Source organism: Eschscholzia californica, unplaced genomic scaffold (assembly GCF_041429995.1).
Source record: "Eschscholzia californica isolate CP2 unplaced genomic scaffold, dmEscCali1.0.p SCAF_1, whole genome shotgun sequence".
NCBI classification, from domain to species: domain Eukaryota; kingdom Viridiplantae; phylum Streptophyta; class Magnoliopsida; order Ranunculales; family Papaveraceae; genus Eschscholzia; species Eschscholzia californica.
This window is the reverse complement of record NW_028238198.1, coordinates 5863091-5883102: the sequence shown is the minus strand read 5'-3', so window position 1 is coordinate 5883102 and position 20012 is coordinate 5863091. Positions and strand designations below refer to the sequence as shown.

The 20012-nt window shown below is 34.1% G+C and overlaps 2 protein-coding genes and 1 long non-coding RNA gene across 3 annotated transcripts; 1 reads left to right on the top strand and 2 right to left on the bottom strand.

The window, feature by feature from the left end:
* The first annotated feature begins 10055 nt into the window (after positions 1-10055).
* Positions 10056-12702, top strand: LOC147563581 (DELLA protein GAI-like). Its single transcript, XM_086638859.1, has one exon. The coding sequence runs from the start codon at positions 10578-10580 to the stop codon at positions 12399-12401; it is 1824 nt and encodes a 607-aa protein (XP_086494985.1). The 5' UTR covers positions 10056-10577; the 3' UTR covers positions 12402-12702.
* Positions 12703-15050: 2348 nt separating this feature from the next.
* Positions 15051-16085, bottom strand: LOC147563580 (uncharacterized). The gene is made up of 2 exons (XR_015224862.1): positions 15895-16085; positions 15051-15551 (listed from the first exon to the last, which is right to left on the bottom strand). It is a non-coding gene; the product is annotated as an uncharacterized LOC147563580 (long non-coding RNA).
* An 814-nt stretch (positions 16086-16899) lies between these two features.
* LOC147563579 (nuclear localized protein) lies at positions 16900-19655 on the bottom strand. Its single transcript, XM_086638843.1, has 6 exons — positions 18879-19655; positions 18701-18763; positions 18484-18585; positions 18183-18248; positions 17829-17904; positions 16900-17484 (listed from the first exon to the last, which is right to left on the bottom strand). Exons 1-6 carry the CDS (start codon positions 19434-19436, stop codon positions 17036-17038), a joined length of 1314 nt encoding a protein of 437 aa, XP_086494969.1. The 5' UTR covers positions 19437-19655; the 3' UTR covers positions 16900-17035.
* Positions 19656-20012: the final 357 nt, after the last annotated feature.

Below are 20012 nucleotides of genomic sequence, written 5' to 3'. Positions count from 1 at the left end.
ACCTCGCAATTCAATAGAATTACCTAAATACCACTGAAAACAAGTGATAAGTTTCATATCTAACTATAGGGTTGACAATGGATGGGAGGATGGATATTTTTATAAGAAAGTTATAGAATATAATTTTGGGGAAGGAAGATTTTTATATTTGGATTATCAACCAATTCATGGAAAAAAAAAAAACAATTCACATATTTATTATGTATTATTTTCGTAATATACATACAATTTTGTTTAATGTTTTTAATGCAGGGTAGGTATGGGTCGACCATTGCGGGTGAACGATTAAAATAGAGGTGATGAAAATGTTTAGAGTATTTAATTTTTAAAACCATAATAACCATAAACTATATGGATGATTGATACTTTTCGATTGAGACAGATGATAAATACCTCTCTATTTTTAAAAAATATTGATACTAAAAAACTTTTTCTCAATGCTTTGGTTGAAGACATAGATCTATTAAACAATAAATATAGTCCACCTTAAAAGTACCACAAAGACAATATTAACATAAAATTCACAAAAATGCTCAAGATCTTATAAATTTTAAGATATAACAAACAAATTATTTTTTATAACACCGCTAGTTTACTGCTTTGAGAAATGTAAATGACCATACGCTACTGATTAATTTCATGATACTTAGTATCTGTTGCATTAAAAACAAATTTATTCCTCCCACGTATATGTACACGTTCATTGATAATTAACACATTAGTGATACACTTTTATATCTTTTATAAAAAAAAATTTAGAGATTCAAATAACGGGCTATTTTACCTAGTTTTTATTACCTTTGGGTCTTATATCTATTCTATTTCTTATTTGGGTCTTAAATCGGTTTTATCGGAATACATTCTAAGACAAAAGAAAGTATCCTTGGTCACAATTTTTTATTCGTATAAAATCTCGAAAGGGTAGTAATATTCCAACAAAATCACTAAATTATGTGGAAAAATAAAATAGTCAAATAAATGCCAGTCAAAAAACATACAGGAACAATTATTTACCTAATCCAAAGATAATGACACCCAATTAAAAACATAAAGCAAGGAGAAAGGCAAATTACGATCTTTTCTATTTATGCCATATATTTTTTTTTTTGAGAAAACAAGAAAATATTAAGAACTAAAAGAAAGAAAAGCCTCCCGATATGTCTGTTCCGAGAGCCACATCCAGTTTCCTTCATGCATTCGTCCCCATTTAGCTAACTGATCCCCCCTGGTGTTACTCTCCCTCGGGATAAATGAGAATACCAATTCTACTAATTTATTCGCCAGCTGGTAAATGATCTGCATAAGGTTTTCTGATTGTCAATAGACCGTCGATTCTTCCTGACATATTCTCCGAATAATGTTAAGATTATCACTCTCAATTCGAATGCAAGGGATGTTATTGAATTTGGCCCACTGCAACGCCTTAATGATTGCCCAACATTCACATTCTTCCACATTCTGACCCCTAACATGATAAGCTGCAGCTGCTACAAATACTGAATGCTCGTCCTGCATGAAACAACCCACTCCAGCATTTTCGGTCACGTCTATGAAAGAAGCATCAACATTGATCTTGACAAAAGGTGTCGAAGGCTGTAACGAATGACTGGTTACATTAGACTTCTCATTGGTTTGATGTATCTTGGTAAGTGTTGGGGAACCCCTAATCCTGGTTATCATCATCTCATGAGTAGTATTGGTATGGGAGAGACATTTATCACACCTTGCCTTCCATATGTGCCACTAGTACAGTTGGAAAAAGAACCTGTGAGTCTTCGTCTATGTCCTTCCAAGAGATAATCCATTCCTGCAAGCTATTAATATGTTCTGAAATAATATTAAATAAGAACCATACTGATTTAGCAAAATCACAATGAAAAAGAACATGGTTCATAGTCTCCCTATCATTACAATATTTACATTCGTATAATTCTCCAATGAACTTTTCAATTTTGTCCCGAACTGGTAGGCTATTGGTACAGCATTTCCAAACAAATAATTTGATTTTAGGAATAACAGGCAAATCTCATATAAATTTCCATTCCTTTGTTTCATGTTGGTTTCTCTCAGATCATAAATAGTTATACATGGATTTGATAGTGAAGTTTCCCGATTTATTTAATTACCATCTAGCAATATCCATCTGATGTGCCTGTAGATTAATACTCAAAATTGCATTACATACGTTAGCATTAAAATATTGAGATAAAATATTCGTATTCCAATGGTAATTGGTAATAAGTTGTGCTGCTTCAGTGAGCTGACAATGTTCGTTGGGCAGCGGAGGGGGATGATTAGGAATCCATTAGTCATGCCAAATATTAATATTGGTACCTTTATTGACATCCCAGAAGACTAGTTCGGACACTTTACTAATATGTTTGGATATGGATTTCCAAAGCCAGGAATGGTGATTTTTTGCTTCTTTAGGGAATTGTTCTTTATTAAAGTATTTAGCCTTAAGAATTTTGGCCCAAGGAGAATCTGGGTTTTTAAATAGCCGCCAAACTAATTTGCTGAGGATAGTTTGGTTGTCGAGGTCAGGAAGGCGAAAGCCAAGGCCACCAAGCTTTTGGGGGAGACAAATAGCAGACTAGTGAATAGTATGTATGGATTTGGATTTTCCCCACCAGAAAGCCCGTTGAAGGACCTCAATGCGTCTGCTTACGCCCTTCGGGATGGCAAAGCATTGCATTTGATATCGGGGAACAGCCGCAGCTATTGTGGAGATCACAACAGAGCGGCCAGCTTGAGAGAGAAGAGAAGCTTTCCATTTAGAGAGCTTGTGCTGGATCTGGTTAGTAATAGAAGAAAACAGTCTAGTTTTATTAGCACCAATGAACAGGTGGGTACCCAGATATTTATCAAGCGCCGATGATTGATGAACTTTGAGGTTTCTGATGATAAGACGCTTGAACTTAGGATGAGTGTTTTTCGAAAAGAAACCACAAAACAATGTATTTTTATTTTTATTTTTTATTTTTGTTGAAACAAGCCAATCTGTGTACTTACAAAGCTGAAACTTCCTCAAGCCCAAGGCTATTTATGTAGACGTGATCAATGTGGTTCACGCCATTTATCGACATTAATGAGAACAATACTAGATTGTGTGTGAAAAATGTGTGCAAAATTTTAGATTGATAATTAGATTGTGTATAACTTTCTCAAATAAAAATAACATAAATTTGTGCATTAGGTACGCCAAAACTTGTCATGTCAAAAATCTATATGTATTTCTTACTATAGGCCAACAACTTTGTTACTTTTTTTTTTTTTTTTTGTTGAAATCACAACTTTGTTACTTTTCGATCCTCACAAGTACTTTGTTGAAATCACAACTTTGTTACTTGATAGATGCATGGTATTAAAGATATTTTGCGGTAAATAAAATTTCCCAAACAAGATAAACTTAAATTAAAACCCTAAATTTAAGTGGATCTGTCATAGGAACATGGTATCAACAACCTTACAAGGACGGCACATTAGATGGTCCAACAGTATAGCATCAAAAAGAAAGATGGTCCAACAATTCAATGGTCCATTTTTTCATGGACCCACAATCTAAGATGGATCTGATCTATGTTGTTTAATTGCCTTACTTCATTGACAGTAATACCTCAATGGATAGGGACGGCTTTAAAAGGTATATTTATAGCGGCCCACCTTATAAAATTATACTCCACTAGGGTATATCCCGTGCCCTAGGACACGGACACTTGTATCAATCAAATGTTACGAAATTTATTGTTATATTTTATTGAGAGCGAGAGATTTTTATTATTTATTATTTTTTTGTATTATTTTTTTGTTTCTTTTCTCTTAATTAAATTAGTTATTGTTTTATTGAGAGGGAGAGAGAGAGATTTTAGTTTCTTTTTTTTAACCCTTGAAGTTTATTTTGTTTCTTTTTTTCTTAAATTAGTTATTTTATTTCTAAGTAGGAAACGATTATTGTTTTTTAAATAGGTAACTTTATTTCTACGAAGGACTATATTTTAAATTTCGAGAAGGGCTTCTAGACAATATCCTTTATTAAAGGGTTTCTAGGGTATATCTCGTGCCTCAGGGCACGAACAGTTGTATTAATCAAATGTGACGAAATTTTAGTTTAGTACTTCTAGAGTCGCTCCATAGTATTGTTTTAGGCGCTCTCTCCAAACATGTCACACGACCTTCTATATTTAATATTGTTATATTCTAGATACCCTAATTTTTTTTTAGTATTATTTTCTTTTGTTTCCTTTTCTTAAATTAGTTATTATTTTATTGGGAGAGATTTTAATTTCTTTTTTAACCCTTCAAATATCTTTAATTGTTATTATTTTATTGAGAGTTATTTTAATTTCTTTTTTTAACCCTTGAAATATCTTTTGTTTCCTTTTTCTTAAATTAGTTATTTTTTTTCTTAAGGACGCGATTTTTTTTTCTTCAAATAGGTAATTTTATTTCTAAAAAGGACTATATTTTAAATTTTGTGAAGGGTTTCTAGACAATATCCTTTATTAGAAAAGGATGTTTGTCCCAGTTATCACTTTCCCTTCTGTTTTAGTATATACTAGGGTATAACCCGTGCCCGAAGGCACGGACAGTTATATCAATCAACATTCAACGAAATTATTAAAGAAATCAAACGAACATCAAGTTGTCCTAAACACATATTACCAAGAAATGTAATAATGAAGATATCAAACTGAATGATATGAGTACTAAACCCTAGAACTTGTTATTTTTCCAATTGATAGGTTATTTTGGAAATAAATTTTATGAGAAAAAAGAAAAAGGAAATAGGTTATTTTATTTCCAAAGCTGTGTTGTGCAAGAAATAGTTATTTTATATGGGTTATTTTATTTCTAAACCCGAGAATCTTTTTTTTTTCTTTATATAACTTATTTTGCTTAGATATGTTATTTTATTTCTTAGAAGGACTATATTGTAATATAAGGGAAGGGCTTCTAGACAATATACATAATTAAATAAGGATGTTTGTCCCAGTCAGCATTTTCCCTTCTGTTTTATATAATAGACTAGGGTATATCCCGTGCCCTAGGGCACGGACACTTATATCAATCAAATGTTACAAAATTTATTTTATATTTTACTGAGAGAGAGAGATTTTTGTTAGTTATTATTTTTTTGTTTCTTTTCTCTTAAATTAGTTAATATTTTATTGAGAGAAAGAGATTTTAATTTCTTTCTTTAATGAAATTTATTTTGTTTCTTTTTTTCTTAAATTAGTTATTTTATTTCTAAGAAGGAAAGGGATTATTGTTTTTTAAATAGGGTATATCCCGTGCCCTAGGGCACGGACACTTGTATCAATCAAATGTTACGAAATTTATTGTTATATTTTATTGAGAGAGAGATTTTTATTAGTTATTATTTTTTGTATTAATTTTTTGTTTATTTTCTTTTAAATTAGTTACGTATTATTCTATTGTGAGAGAGAGAGAGAGAGATTTCAATATCTTTTTTTAACCCTTGAAATTTATTTTAATAAAGGATATTTTCTAGAAGTCCTTCTCAAAATTTAAAATATAGTCCTTCGTAGAAATAAAGTTACATATTTAAAAAACAATAATTTTTTCCTTCTTAAAAATTAAATAACTAATTTAAGAAAAAAAAAATTTTAAAGGTTAAAAAAAGAAATTAAAATCTCTTTCTCTCAATAAAATAATAACTAATTTAAGAGAAAAGAAAAAAAAATAATAACTAATAAAAATCTCTCTCTCTCAATAAAATATGGTTGTCCATAAATATGGTTGCCAATACGTGGACAACCAAATTTGACTGGAACAAAAACCCTTTGTAGAACATCATTCATGTCTATTAGATTACCTATTCATTCTCCTCTCTGTTTATGTGAAACAACTTGGTGGGGATATAAGGATTTAGATATTTTGGGATGTCTTCTTCCTATTTACTTGGTATATAGGGTTTGAAAATCAAATCAAACATATTATTGAGAGAGAGATTTTTATTAGTCATTATTTTTTTTTGTTTATTTTCTTTTAAATTAGTTATTATTTTATTGAGAGAGAAAGTGATTTTAATTTCTTTTTTTAACCCTTGAAATTTATTTTGTTTCTTTTTTTCTTAAATTAGTTATTTTAAATAGGTAACTTTATCTCTACGAAGGACTATATTTTAATTTTTGAGATGGGCTTCTAGACAATATGCATAATTAAATAAGGATGTTTGTCCCAGTCATCGTTTTCCCTTCTGTTTTATATAATAGATATTATATTTTATAAAATTAAAGGATGAGGTCACTTTAGCTGGGTCTTAACATGTACGTTTCTATGCAGAAGAAGTTTTGATCAATTTTTGACAAAAAAAAGTTATTTTATATTTGTTTAAGAGAGGACGGACGATTTAGCTCACTACCTCCAAATGTGACCAATTTATCAGTTAGGCTTCTAACATGGTTCAATATTCAAGTTTTCGCCATTTTTATCTTCCCAAATTAAGGCATCAGAATGTAATAAATAAGAAAAGGGATGTGAAATTTCTTTGTCCTCTTTCTTTGGTTGATTGGAAAAAACTGATGGTTAGATTTCATTTAGCATCAATTATTCAAATATAAAATTACTTAGGTAGTTTTCCTTTTGTTAATAAGGAACGTGACAAAAATCATCCTCAAAGTTAGCTTCGAACTTTATTCGAGTAACAAAGATGATTTTTTATTTCCTTTTTACATGAAAAGTTTTCAGTATGATTTATTTTTCAATCCAAAACTCTTTGTAGTTTGACGATGAATAATCTACATCAATGTTAACGATTTGGAATGCATCGAGTGAAAGCATTATAAGTTTATTGTGCTAAGGTAAAATGCTCTAGGGAGGATCTTCTTATGAATGTTATTCTCTTTTATTTGTCTCCTACCTCCCATTCATGTGTGTTGTTTCAAATCACAAACATTTTGATATTAAATGTTGGGTGGTTTCTAACAAATCTTATCCATGAGATCAAAATAAAGCTACAAAGGTGTCAATTTACTTGATGCAAGAGAAACTTGACAGAGGATTGGTGTGTTATTGACTCAACTACAACTATTTTTTTTTTTGTTAAGAGGACTCAACTACAACTAGAATAAGGGAAAGTGAGTTTGCTAAATTGAAAAATACCATTACAAAACCAAAAATTAGTTGCTTGGTTCATGTAGTTTTTCTCTGATATTCAATCATGTTTATTTACAGTTACACAAAACAAATCTGTAAATTATAGCAAAAATGACATGGCATTACTTGAGGCTGATAAAAACAACCGTTAATAGTAGCCAAGATTCACCTCTCCTTGCTAAATCTATTGACAAAACAAAACTCCTCGAACTGAGTCTAAACTATTTGAGTCCCACAAAACACAACCATCATGCCTCAATGCATAATACTTCCTTAAACAATCAACTGGGATGATTTCTTATCTTTCTATAAATTCATGTTTTTATTCAAGTATTTGAGTTCTCGCTAATGTTAATATTTGTCTATGCAACTTGAAATATATAAATTTTACATAAAAGATCGAACGTCAAGAATACATGTCGAAAGTAAACTAGAGTTTGACATAGACGGCCTCATTTAAGACATTGGTTGATTTTCTAACATTGTTGAGAGAAATGTGAAGGGTTATATCAGATTTCATCCATATTTTTTTGAGATATTTAATGATCACCTAGACTAGGTAAGAAGACAATGGTTACCAAAAATAAAAGGAGATAGAAAACAATAAAAAGAGGGTTTAAGTACAGTGAACATAACACAAAGGGAAAGGAATGAATATCCAAAAGTTAGTGTCAAAGTTGGTGGAGAATAGTAACACACGTGGCATGAAAAAGAGACCTGACCAAAACGGTAGTTACTCAAACTCCTGTGTCATCATCATCATCATCTATCATCAGAATCTGTACTCTTTGTTTCACATTAATTAATTAATTAATATTTTATATTCATTGGAAATCTAACAAGTAAAATCTTCCCTCTCTCCCCTTCCCCCTCACACCACACCATTAAACAATAATTTAATGAAATTTTGAAGCCGCCAGAGGAAAAGATAGATAGATAGATAGAAGGTGGATGGACCGCTCAAACTCAGGATCGAGTCTTGGGCAGTGAGTTTTACTTTTAAAAATCGGAAACGGCCCTATCAAATTCAACTCAAGGGGACCACCGCCAACTATCGATTTATGACACGTGGAATAATCACATGGGAGAGGGTACAATATGGTCAGATATTACAGTAGAGAGAGAGAGATAGTGTGGGTGTGGGACTGGTGTGGTTAGTGTGTCCACAGAGATTAGAGAGAGAAAGTAAAAGTGAGTGAGTGGGTTTGTCAGTGTAGCGTCGCCTCTGTTTGAAATAGTTGGGAAAAAGAGGAGGAAGGCATCATCATCGTGAGGAAGGAGGGGTATTTTAGTCTATTTTGAGACAGAAAGAAAGAAACTCCGTTTAATCTAACGGAATGCCTTTTTTTCATTTCCTCGTTGAAAAAGTTGAAGTGGTCGAGTCATTGTTCCCGACGTTGACGGCTCGGTCCATCTGGTCTCCCACGTGTACGGGCACCCCACGAATTCATTGTTATCCGCCCCACTTCCCTTCTATTTACGCTTTTACCCCTCCGTACTTTTTCCTCTTTTACCAGTGTTAAACTTACACCATATTTACACTCAGTCAACCCTAGTTACCCTAGTATAAAAAGTACTATATTCTATTATGTTTCTTTTTGTTGATTAAGAGATATAGTCAAATGAAAATTTTTAGTGAAAACCAAGGGATACTCTTACTTTAGATCATTCATAATATTTGTTAGACAAAAAAAACATTTGAATCAATATAAACTATCTAAATAATAAAGGGTTTTTAATAGAGAAACAAGTTTAAATCTTGATATAACTTTTAAGGGAGACTACATGGCCCACGCATTCCTTGGACCCTCCCACTACATTTATGTGATTCTACATGGAAGAGTATAATTCCTATCTAGAGTTCTATGTGAAAATCTATAGTTATGAATCACAACATATAGTAAAGTTCAAGAAGAAATACCTATCTCTCAACAAAAAAATAAAAATAAAAATACCTATCCATTTCTTTTTTCCTTTATTTCTAAACTTTGAGCATATATACCACATTTTCTAATTAATCAAACAACTTGTATGTATATTAAGACAATACGAACATATAAATATATGTTATGGCATAGTTTAATTTTGCAATGCTAGGCCAACACTTGGTTACCAAGTGGTTGAAAGTGTTGACATAAATTCTATAAATCCGGAGATCACATATTCGGTTTCTAGAGAAAGTATAATTTATGGTTTATTGAACTTGATTATTACTGGTATAAATAATGTTGCTAGATTCCCTTTAGTCTATTTATTTCGTTGGATTTTAGGCTAGTTGTTTAGTTGGGCTTTAGGTATGTTTTTTGAAAGTTTAATTCGACAGTTACCATGCTTATCACATTTTTGATGTGTCGACTAATGACTTTCATAGTCACTTCCCAAAATAAATTATGTCAATGTTAGAGCAACACACACTCTACTGAGAATATGATATAACATGACAACGATTATCCCGTATAGTAGTGTGTATTTTGTTGCGATTTCCAAGCGCAATAATACACAAAAATTGCCACCGTGTATACTATTTAGGTTCATTTTCTCTCCCTCTTCCAATATTTGTCATCTTATTCATGCTTCTACAATATCATTTTGAAGCGCAACAATACACAAAAATTGTCATCGTGTATACAATTTAGGTTCATTTTCTTTTCCTCTTCCAATATTTGACATCTTATTCATGCTTCTACAATATCATGTCGACTGAAGTAAGCCTAAATCCTTCATCAAAAAAAAAAAAAAAAAGTAAGCCTAAATGAATTGATTACAAGTATTTATTTGATGATTATTCCTTGTAGAAGCCATAGTTTTCATTTCAAGTCTAGATGTTGGCATCCAAAAAGTCTATTTGAACAAACCACCTAAGCCTATATTCGGAATTTCACAAGGGTGTTTTGTAGAGAGGTTAATGCGCCCTGAAATAAGCAAAAGTTGAGGACTAAAAAGCAAATAGTTGGGGGGGTTAAAGAAAGATATATGAACGTATAATTGTGGTATGGATAGCGTTAGTTACATTCTAGTGTATAAAGGAAAGAAAGAAAGCATAAGTTAATGATATAAATACATCAAAGGGTGTTAGAAGGAGAGAGTGACATACAACTATACTAGTTGAAGGAAGGCCCCGAATATGAGAGTGATTCTTATCTCTTACCTTCTGCTATTTGATTCTTTGGAGGACGCGCCCGTCACGAGAGGTTGTCTCAGAACTTGCTGAAAGAAAGCCACAGCAGAGAGAGAGTTTTTAGAGAGAGAAAGAAAGAAAGAGAGGTGAGTTTTTAGAGAGAGAGAGAGAGAGAAAGCCCAGCCCAAGCGGCCCACGGTAAGGAAGCCAGATTCTTCACCTATTGGGTAACTCTGAGCGATCTGACTCCTCTGTATTTCTGTGAAGGTAGAAGAGGAAGAGAAAAGCTAGAGAGAGAAACAGAAAAATTAGGGCTGGATAGAGTAGAGAGGAAAAAAAAATGAAGAGAGAACACGAAGAAAGCACTAGTTTCAGAGGCGGCGGCGTAGGAGGAGGAGTTGCTGGTACTAGTAATACTAGTATTGCCGGTGGTGGTGGTGCCACTGGTAGTGGTGGAGAACTTTACTCGATGTTAGATACAGGAAAAAGCAAGATGTGGGATGAACAACAACAACAAGATGCCGGAGTTGATGAGTTATTAGCTGGTTTAGGTTACAAAGTTAGATCATCAGATATGGCTGAAGTTGCTCAGAAATTAGAACAATTAGAGATGGTTATGGGAAATGCTCAAGAAGATGTTCTTCTTTCTCATCTTTCATCTGATACTGTTCATTATAATCCATCTGATCTTGCTACTTGGCTTCAATCTATGCTTACTGAACTTAATCCATCTTCTGAATTTGATATCCCTTTAGTTCAACCTCAATTACTTCAAGATTCTCTTCTTCCTCTTCCTCCTTCTAATCAACAACAACAACAACAGATCTATGAAGATGAACCTCTTTCAGATTATGATCTAAGAGCAATTCCAGGAGGAGCAATTTGTGAACCAGAAAAGAAAAGATTGAAAACTTCACCGGTATCAGGAGGAGGAGGATCGGTTTCATTTTCATCTCCACCGGCAGCAACTGTATCAGGAATCGGATCTTCATCAACCGATTTAGCTCGTCCTGTTGTTCTTGTCGACTCTCAAGAAACAGGAATCAGACTCGTTCACACATTAATGGCTTGTGCGGAAGCCGTTCAACAAGAAAACCTCACCGTAGCGAGTCAACTCGTCGAACAAATCGGTTTGCTCGCCGAATCACAAGCTGGAGCCATGAGAAAAGTAGCTACTTACTTCGCCGAAGCCCTAGCTCGTCGAATTTATCGTTTATACCCTCAAGAATCACTCGATTCGTCTTTCTCAGAAATCCTCGAGATGCATTTCTATGAAACTTGTCCATACCTAAAATTTGCTCATTTCACAGCAAATCAAGCAATTTTAGAAGCATTTGCAGGTAAAAGTAGGGTTCATGTTATTGATTTCAGTATGAAACAAGGTATGCAATGGCCGGCTTTAATGCAAGCCCTAGCTTTACGTCCAGGCGGTCCTCCATCTTTCCGATTAACCGGAATCGGACCACCACAAGCTGATAATTCTGATGCTTTACAACAAGTAGGATGGAAATTAGCTCAATTAGCCGAAACAATTCATGTCGAATTCGAATTTCGTGGATTTGTAGCAAATAGTTTAGCAGATCTTGATGCATCAATGTTGGATATTCGACCAAGTGAGATTGAAACAGTTGCTGTTAATTCAGTATTTGAACTTCATAGATTACTGAATAGATCTGGATCAATTGAAAAAGTATTAACATCGATTAAGAAGATGAACCCTAAAATCATAACAATTGTTGAACAAGAAGCAAATCATAATGGATTAGCATTTATGGATCGGTTTACTGAGTCACTTCATTATTACTCAACTCTGTTTGACTCGTTAGAAGGAAGTGGAGTTTCATCAACAGCACCGAGTAATGAAGATCAATTAATGTCTGAAGTTTATTTAGGCCGTCAGATCTGCAACGTGGTAGCTTGTGAAGGAGTTGATCGAGTTGAAAGACACGAAACATTGACTCAGTGGAGAGGGAGAATGGAATCGTCCGGTTTTTCACCGGTTCATTTAGGTTCAAATGCTTTTAAACAAGCGAGTATGTTATTAGCTTTGTTTGCTGGTGGAGATGGTTACAGAGTGGAAGAGAATAATGGATGTCTCATGCTTGGTTGGCATACTCGCCCTCTCATTGCTACCTCCGCTTGGCAACTCACTCCAACCCAATGAGTTAACTCACCGATTCCCTTACCCCCCTCCCCTCAGACCCGACCCGAACTCCACCATGGAACCCGGCCCAGAAGGATAGTACTAGTAGAAGTAGTGCCCCTTTTGTCAAATGAGAATGAGATGGAATCACCCACTGAAGTGACACCCCCCTTTTTTTTTTCAGTTTTTGTTAACTTTTTTTTTTTTGTTAAATGTTTTTTTTTAGCTTTTTTTTTTTTTTCCTCTTTTTGATCTACCTGAACTTGTAATTTTAATCTACATATTTTCCTAATAAGAGTAGAGAATTTTTTATTTCTCTAAATTTTTTAATTTGTGGTAGATGAATAAAGTATTGGAGGGGACCAAATGTTTCGAATAGACGTGACTATAATAGTAGCTAATATACTGGTAAGTATAAAAGATGGAGACGATTTACCGATCAATCACTCTCTCAAAGAATAGTTGAGAAACAAACTCAATAATGTTGTTTGCTGTCTGACATCGACTCTACCAATAAATAAATAATTATTTAGTTTAAATTTACTTGTATTTTATAATTAATATAATAGTTGAATATTCCGACAAGATCCTTTTATATTTGTATATTTTATTACGAAAGAGATAGATTAATTATGCCTAATCACACGAATGTGTTTAAAGTTAATACTACAGTACTAGTTTTAATAATTAATTAAAGGATTAGGAAGTAAAAAGGAACACCATAATAACCCATCTAAGTCATGAAGGATTGGACCCCATTGAAATACTATATAATAGTACTACAAAAAATAATAGTTTTCGATTACAACTCGGCAAGCTTTATTGATTTGGATTTCCCCAGTCTCTCACTACCGGCTTTCCTTGAATTTTACTCTAATTAAATACACATTTTACCAATATTCATCTCATCTTTTTCCTTTTAAAACTTCCTGACTAAATTAATGTGATTAGTGTGTATTTGTTCCTCTAATTAATTACTTCACTATTATTTATCTTTATTGAGTAAAGCTATAAGCTATTGGTGTTATTAGTTACCAATTCAACCCCACTTCCATGTCTTTTGTGCTATTGGAGGTACAATAACTTTTTTTTTTATCATTGCTAATTGGTTCAAAGTTCTTGAAGGAGAGCTTACCGTTTAGAAATTTTACAAATATAAGTTGTTTTCATCAACATTGGGTAGCCCAAGTGGTTGATAATATTAACATAAACTCTAAAATTCTGCAAGTCCGAGGTTCGACCCTCAGAAGAGGTGGATTCCATGGTTTGTACATAAAAGTCGATTTCTCAAAAATAAATAAATGGTTTCCTAACCAATTAACGGTAGAATTTTGTTGTTTCAGTATTATAAGAGTTGGCTAACATTATGTAGGGAAGAAAAAAAAGAAGATTAATCTCAACACACCTTCATCCTCTTTAGTGATAGAAAGAGCATATGTCCACAACATTCTATCTCTCTCTCTCTCTTTTATTATGGGTCACGTTAATTAATATTCTAGTGATCTTCAATTTGATTGGTAAGTGCAAATATTAAGCCAACAAATAATTACTTAGTAGAAAAAAAATGCTTCAATGAAGCACTTTTTAAAAGGTGATAATGTGGGCATCAAATTTATAAATAAAGCAATGCAAGAAGAGAAAGAGAAACTAGGAAGTGTGTAACTTAAATTAAGTTAAGAACCATCACTTATTTGATACTAATACTCACTATCTCTTTTAGAAGTCTCACCACTAAGGCTCTTATATGTATTGGCTTATAGTAAAAGAAGAAAAAGTAAGACTATTATCATATTTAGTGTCGCCATTATGACTAAATGTCTTCTATTAATGTCAACATCTCAACTATATCCGTCAATTAACTTCACGATAGTCATTATAAATGTCGTCGTCACGGTCGTTTTCCATGTTTCTATTGCTTCAACATTAACATCCATTCACAAATTCTTTATGAAAGAATAAAGAAAGTATGAGATTCTTGATGAGTTCATCTATCAACAACAACAAGGGCCAATTACTAGGCTTATCTGGGATAGAGGCCCATATAAAACATCTTCTTGTGTGGTGGGCCTATAGGTTGAGATGTTTCTTCAATGTGGAGTTCTCTCAAGCCCAATTGACTAAAACTGCCAAGGCCACCCTTTTTTTTGTTGAAGAGCGGCTGTCGCCTTTTATTAATTAATAGGATTGTCGATTACAATATTAGTTCTATCGAAACTTAATGGACGAACAATGCAAGATGGGACTTCTGTCTCCCTCCATTGTTTACAAATGTTGAACTCTAAAGCATTCTTAACTAGAGCAGGAGCGACTTTATTTGCGGTTTTCGGAATATGTCGGAATGTGAGTGCTTCAATTTTTGTAGCTTCTCTTTTTATCTCAGTAATCAGGTTCTTTATTTTCCAAGGGATCAAGGCCCTCTCTGTCGTACAAGCTTGGAAAAACCAGATTTTCAAAAGAGAGGAAAAACAGAAATTGATCCCACTATAGAGAACGAAATCATTGATGAGTCGAGCAAGACTTGGAAACCACCACAAGCCAAGGCCACCCTTATAAGAATCATAACTTTGGTTTAATATTAAGACTATTAAAAAAGAGTCATAATTTCAAGCATTTTCATAGATTGAAATATCCCAAGTCCCGACATTGTCAACCGAAGTTATGCGCTCGATATTCCGTGAAGATGGAAATTTATCATTTACTGATTTGTGTTCTTAAAGGTATAAATATTAGTCTTTAGAATTATAAACATATCTTATCCTTTAGATGAATCTAAGCTAGTTAATATAGAGTGTAATCACGTAATCTTGTACTAGGTATTATCTAAAAAGACAAAAAATCCCATACATCAAAATCTCATAAATAGGACAGTTAGTAGGCCCCATGCCGCTGCAATAAACCCGCCCTTGAGGTGACCGTTGCTGCTTCCATTATGGTAGCGGTAACCACCACCACCACCACCACCACCATGATAACCATTGTATCCATGATATCCATTGTATCCATGATAACCATTGTATCTGCTTCTTCTTCCTCCGTGATAGCCGCCTCCCCTGCCTCCTCCTCCCCTGCCACCTCCTCCACCTCCTCCTTTCTTCATATAGTTTGAGATGTTGTGGTGTTGTTGGTGATCATTATGACCATACACACTCCTATGCTCATCATCATGAGCAGCTGAAAAGTTTAAAAAGTGATAAGAAATTAACTATGATCTTATTTTTCACGACGGTCTAATCTGTGTTGACTTGTTTGGGTTAGGAGAATAATACACATTAGACGTTATTCTAGACCAAACTCTATACTCAGACTCATCTTATGTATGTCTCAAAATTTATCGGAAATCAATCAACAATTTAGAAGAGTAAGACACATATCAAATAAAATACAAATATTGTGAAACTTGATACCGAGACAATTGTGAATCTTGAATAAGATATCATTATATGAATTTTAAATTAATTAAAACACCATTAACTAATAACTGAAGTACTTATAAGAAAATCTTATAAAAACTTACCTGAAACCGTTGTGAGATTTAAACAAAGGGAAGTCAAGATTGTATCTAAACAGGAAGAACAGATGATGAAAGAAAGAACAAGAAGAAAAACCTTCATTGTTTTTTCCATTCATAAATTAGATTCCTAGGTATAAGGATTTCTAAATACCATTGAAAAGTAACAACCGATTCCTACTTATAAGGATTTTCCCAAGTTAGACAAGTTTCCAAGTTTTTCTATTTGGAGATGTTGCCAAAATTCTTTACTCGATAGATGAGAATACTAGATTTTCTTGCAATTTTATTTTAATCTACTTGCGTAGTTAATGTCCCAAAAAAAATATAACTTCTGTTGTAAAGCAATGCCACATTAGTGGGAGATAGGAGTGTGGTGCTCCTCTTAAGAGGTTAAGCACCCTTCCCCAGTGAGGCCTTTTAAAATCATGAGGCCCAGGTGTGCCAAAGCGGACAGTATCACCAGCAGTCCGGAAGGCTGGTCCGCACCATCCTATAACACGTTATCAACACGATTCACTCTACTGTAATGTAGTCTTGCGAGGGTGTGTTGTAAAGCAATCCCACATTAGCAGGAGACAAGAGTGTGGTGATCCTCTTAAGAGGTTAAGCACCCTTCCCTAGTGAGGCCTTTAAAAACCGTGAGGCCCAAGTGTGCCAAAGCGGACATTAACACAAGAAGCCCAGAAGGCTGGTCCGCACCATCCTATAACAACTTCTAGTTTATAACCTTCTTTTTCCAATGAAATAAAAGTAGGAAAGGGTGATCGAAGGAAGCTTCGAATGGGAGTGCTAAGAGAAAAGGCGCTAGTTACAAAAATTTTGATCTGTTACTTGAGATATATGTCTAATTGTCCGTTTTTTTTGGGAGTTTGTTTCGGTCCGATCCGACAGACTAGGATATCTTAAGACAAACATGAGCCGGGATCTACCACGCTGTAAGGCAGGATGGACAACTAGTAGTTGTCGTAACGAGGGAGCATCCGAATTTCCATGAGATAAACCACAAAATTTATACTAATAGCCTAAATCTCTTCCTCAAAAGTACTTTCTACAAGAAATTATGTTTACCCATTAGAGTATATTTTTGTACCTGCAAAAAAGTGTTTGATCCCAAGATTTAACATGGTTATCATTGTTATGATCATCACAATAGGCAGTTATCATCATCATCTTCCCAACTAGCTGTAAAGAGCTCATTTAACTGTTCATCTGTCCATTCGGGAAGTGAGGTTGTTGGATTTAGCTTCTGTTTCTTAAATCCGGTTTCTGCGCTGTTTTTTGAGTTTTCGAGATGATTAGCCGACGTTTCTGAACTAGAAGCATTTTGGAATCCCTCGCTTCTGCAGTTAGTGGTTTCTTCTAAAGGAGGCCTTTTGTTTAAACGAGCATCAGTTTCGTCTATCATATGTTCATCAACCTTGGCAGTTTCTCCATTAATCACTCTTCTTTCTTGTAACTCTTCTTCGTTCTGATTTCTTGGTCCGACTGTGTTAGAATTTTGTTTGACTATCTCGTTCGCATTTCTTTCAGCTGCTACTGTACTTGCAGATGATGCTTTCTCTGGAACCTCATGACTATCTTTTCTGCTTTCCTCTGGTCATGAAGCAAACGACAGTAGATAAATAAAATATAGATAAGCTATATCCGTAAAACCCTTGTGAGAAACAAAATCACCATCCAAAAACTTGAATCCATGATCAAAATCAAGTTCATTATACGAAAAATCCAAATACTCTAAAAAGATGAGAAGACAAATTAACAATAATATCAAGTTCCAGAATTCAGACATGTAATCCGCTTCCCAGCATTAATCTATGAGATCGACATTCAAACTTAGAAAGCAACCTCCTAATATGACATGAAAAAACTAACTGAGAACAGTTCTAAGACCCATATTAATATCATGAGTGGAATTTAGAAAAGACGTGAATCAATACCTGTGGGACAAGCATAAAGTACATCTCTAAATTCCTCGTATCTTTTGGTTGGAGGTCCAGGATCTCTAGGGATAACCTGTTACGGAAACAGATTACAGGAAACTTCAAATCAAATGAACAAACAACACTTGATTTCATAGACATGGTAATTCCTTGATATCTCTAACTATTGCCCCTCATATCGAACGGGATAAGAATAAGATTATTAGCCACTAAGGCTACATATCCATTCCAATACATATAACAAAAATCAGAGAAACCTGCCCAAACACGGACATTCATCATAGAACTACCGACAAAATTTCTATTTTGGAGCTTATTTCAATCAAAATACAATAAGAAATGAAACCACACCTTAACCACATTGCGAAGTGTGATATTCAGATATTGTGCCGAACTGGTGGGTGAGAATACAGCAACCTGGAAGAACCTTATAAGTCACACTAGTATATCTATATAAACATTATAACTACGCCCATAAAATGTCGTCATTCTTTATACTTTATTTTCTTCGGTCAATGAAGTGTTGTAATTATGTCGGAAAGCAGCTACATTAGATTATTTTTACAAGAACACATCACCAAAAGGCGAAAGGATAATCGATGAATCTCAAAGAGTCACATAAAATAATCATAATGAAAATGTAAATTTGAACCTGTTGAAGAACTAAAACAGAACCCACTGAGATGTCCTTCCCGAAGTCGCTCTCAGTGACGACTTTCCGATGAATGTTAGCACCAACAGTACATGTATGATCCTAAAATCAATATCTTAGTTTCATGAAAATTTCATAACAATGCTTTGATAGAGATAATCCCAAACTAGCAAATGCCACATTTTTGTAAAAAAAGATACATTAGGATTATTATCACCTTTAGGGTTACAATGAGATCACCTAGACCATTGGGTTTGCAAGATTTGACAACAGCAATAACCTAATTAGCCATCAAAACAACTTTCAATTCTTAAACATGGTTCAAACCCAAATCTGTGATTCATATCAATTCCACAATTCATGAAAGAAAATGAAGCAAAAGAAAAGGATAATACCAGAGGAATTCTTTGAGTAGTTATGCAATTCTTGATTGAATTCAAATTCGAATCAAGAACCAAATTTCTTTCCGAAATCGAAAACTGACCCAGAGTACTAATTTCCCCATTAAGAAGAAATTCAATAGCAGAAAGCCATGAATTCTTCTTAAAATCAACATCCTCTTCTTCTCCGTCTACATGATACCTTCTCAGGAATTCTTGAGTAGGAATTCGATCTTCGCCATTGTTACGAGTCTTCCAACGATTCATAGTAGTCTGAATGGCACCAGCCGGACCAGGAATCAGAGCCTGTCGTTGGTAGCTAGTCGAGGAAGGATTTTCCTTGTTGTTATGATGAAAATGAGGAGGAAGCGGATGGTTTTGTTGGGATTGAAAATCTAGGGTTTGATGAGGAAGTTGGGAACAAGATTTAAGAGAGAGAAAGATACGGTTGTTGTTGTTAGGGTTGTTTTGTGGGGGTTTGGAGCGAGGAAGAAGAGTTGGAGGAGGTGGAAGTAGAGAGAGAATATCAGAGTCATCGACATCAAGAAAGTCCCAAGAAGATTCTTCTTCCATTATTTGACTTGATCAGTCGAAGAAAGAAATGGCGGGAATCAATCTGGTGGTACGGCAAGAAGAGTTCCTACTTTTTCAGAACTTGGAATGACAATTCAAACTATGAGGAAATAGTAGTCTGAATGACGCCAATATGTAAAAACACCTTCTTGTACATGCTTTAGCCCGCCAAAAGGGTGTGTGGCAGGATAGAATTTATAGAAAAGAATGTTTAATTTTTTCATATCTAAATCTTGTCCAACCACTTATTCATTTTCTACTTCATCATCGACACTGCTATCTTCATCTTCTACGGCCTCTTTGTGGCTACAAAGTCTAATTTTCGTTTAAATAGAAAAAGACTGAAATGGCGGTCGTAATGGAGGAAAAATAATGTCGGTTTTATGCCTTTTTGGTGAAGGAAAATAAGACGATCATTGTCATTAGTTGTGAAAGAGAAGATATAGATGGTGGTGGGTAATGGTGAAGGAGAAGAAAAGTTTTACCGTCGATATAAAGACGACCATAAAGAGGCGTGACCGCAAAGAAATGTAACAAAATATGATAAAAGATGGAAATTGATGGGGGGGGGGGGGG

Coding starts and splice junctions, on each gene's coding strand:
- LOC147563581 (XM_086638859.1), top strand. CDS start 10,578: ATGAAGAGAGAACACGAAGAAAGCACTAGTTTCAGAGGCGGCGGCGTA.
- LOC147563579 (XM_086638843.1), bottom strand. CDS start 19,436: ATGGAAGAAGAATCTTCTTGGGACTTTCTTGATGTCGATGACTCTGAT. Junction 18,249..18,483: donor CTGTTTTAGTTCTTCAACAG/GTTCAAATTTAC, acceptor AGGTTCTTCCAG/GTTGCTGTATTCTCACCCAC. Junction 17,485..17,828: donor ACTTTATGCTTGTCCCACAG/GTATTGATTCAC, acceptor CTTCATGACCAG/AGGAAAGCAGAAAAGATAGT.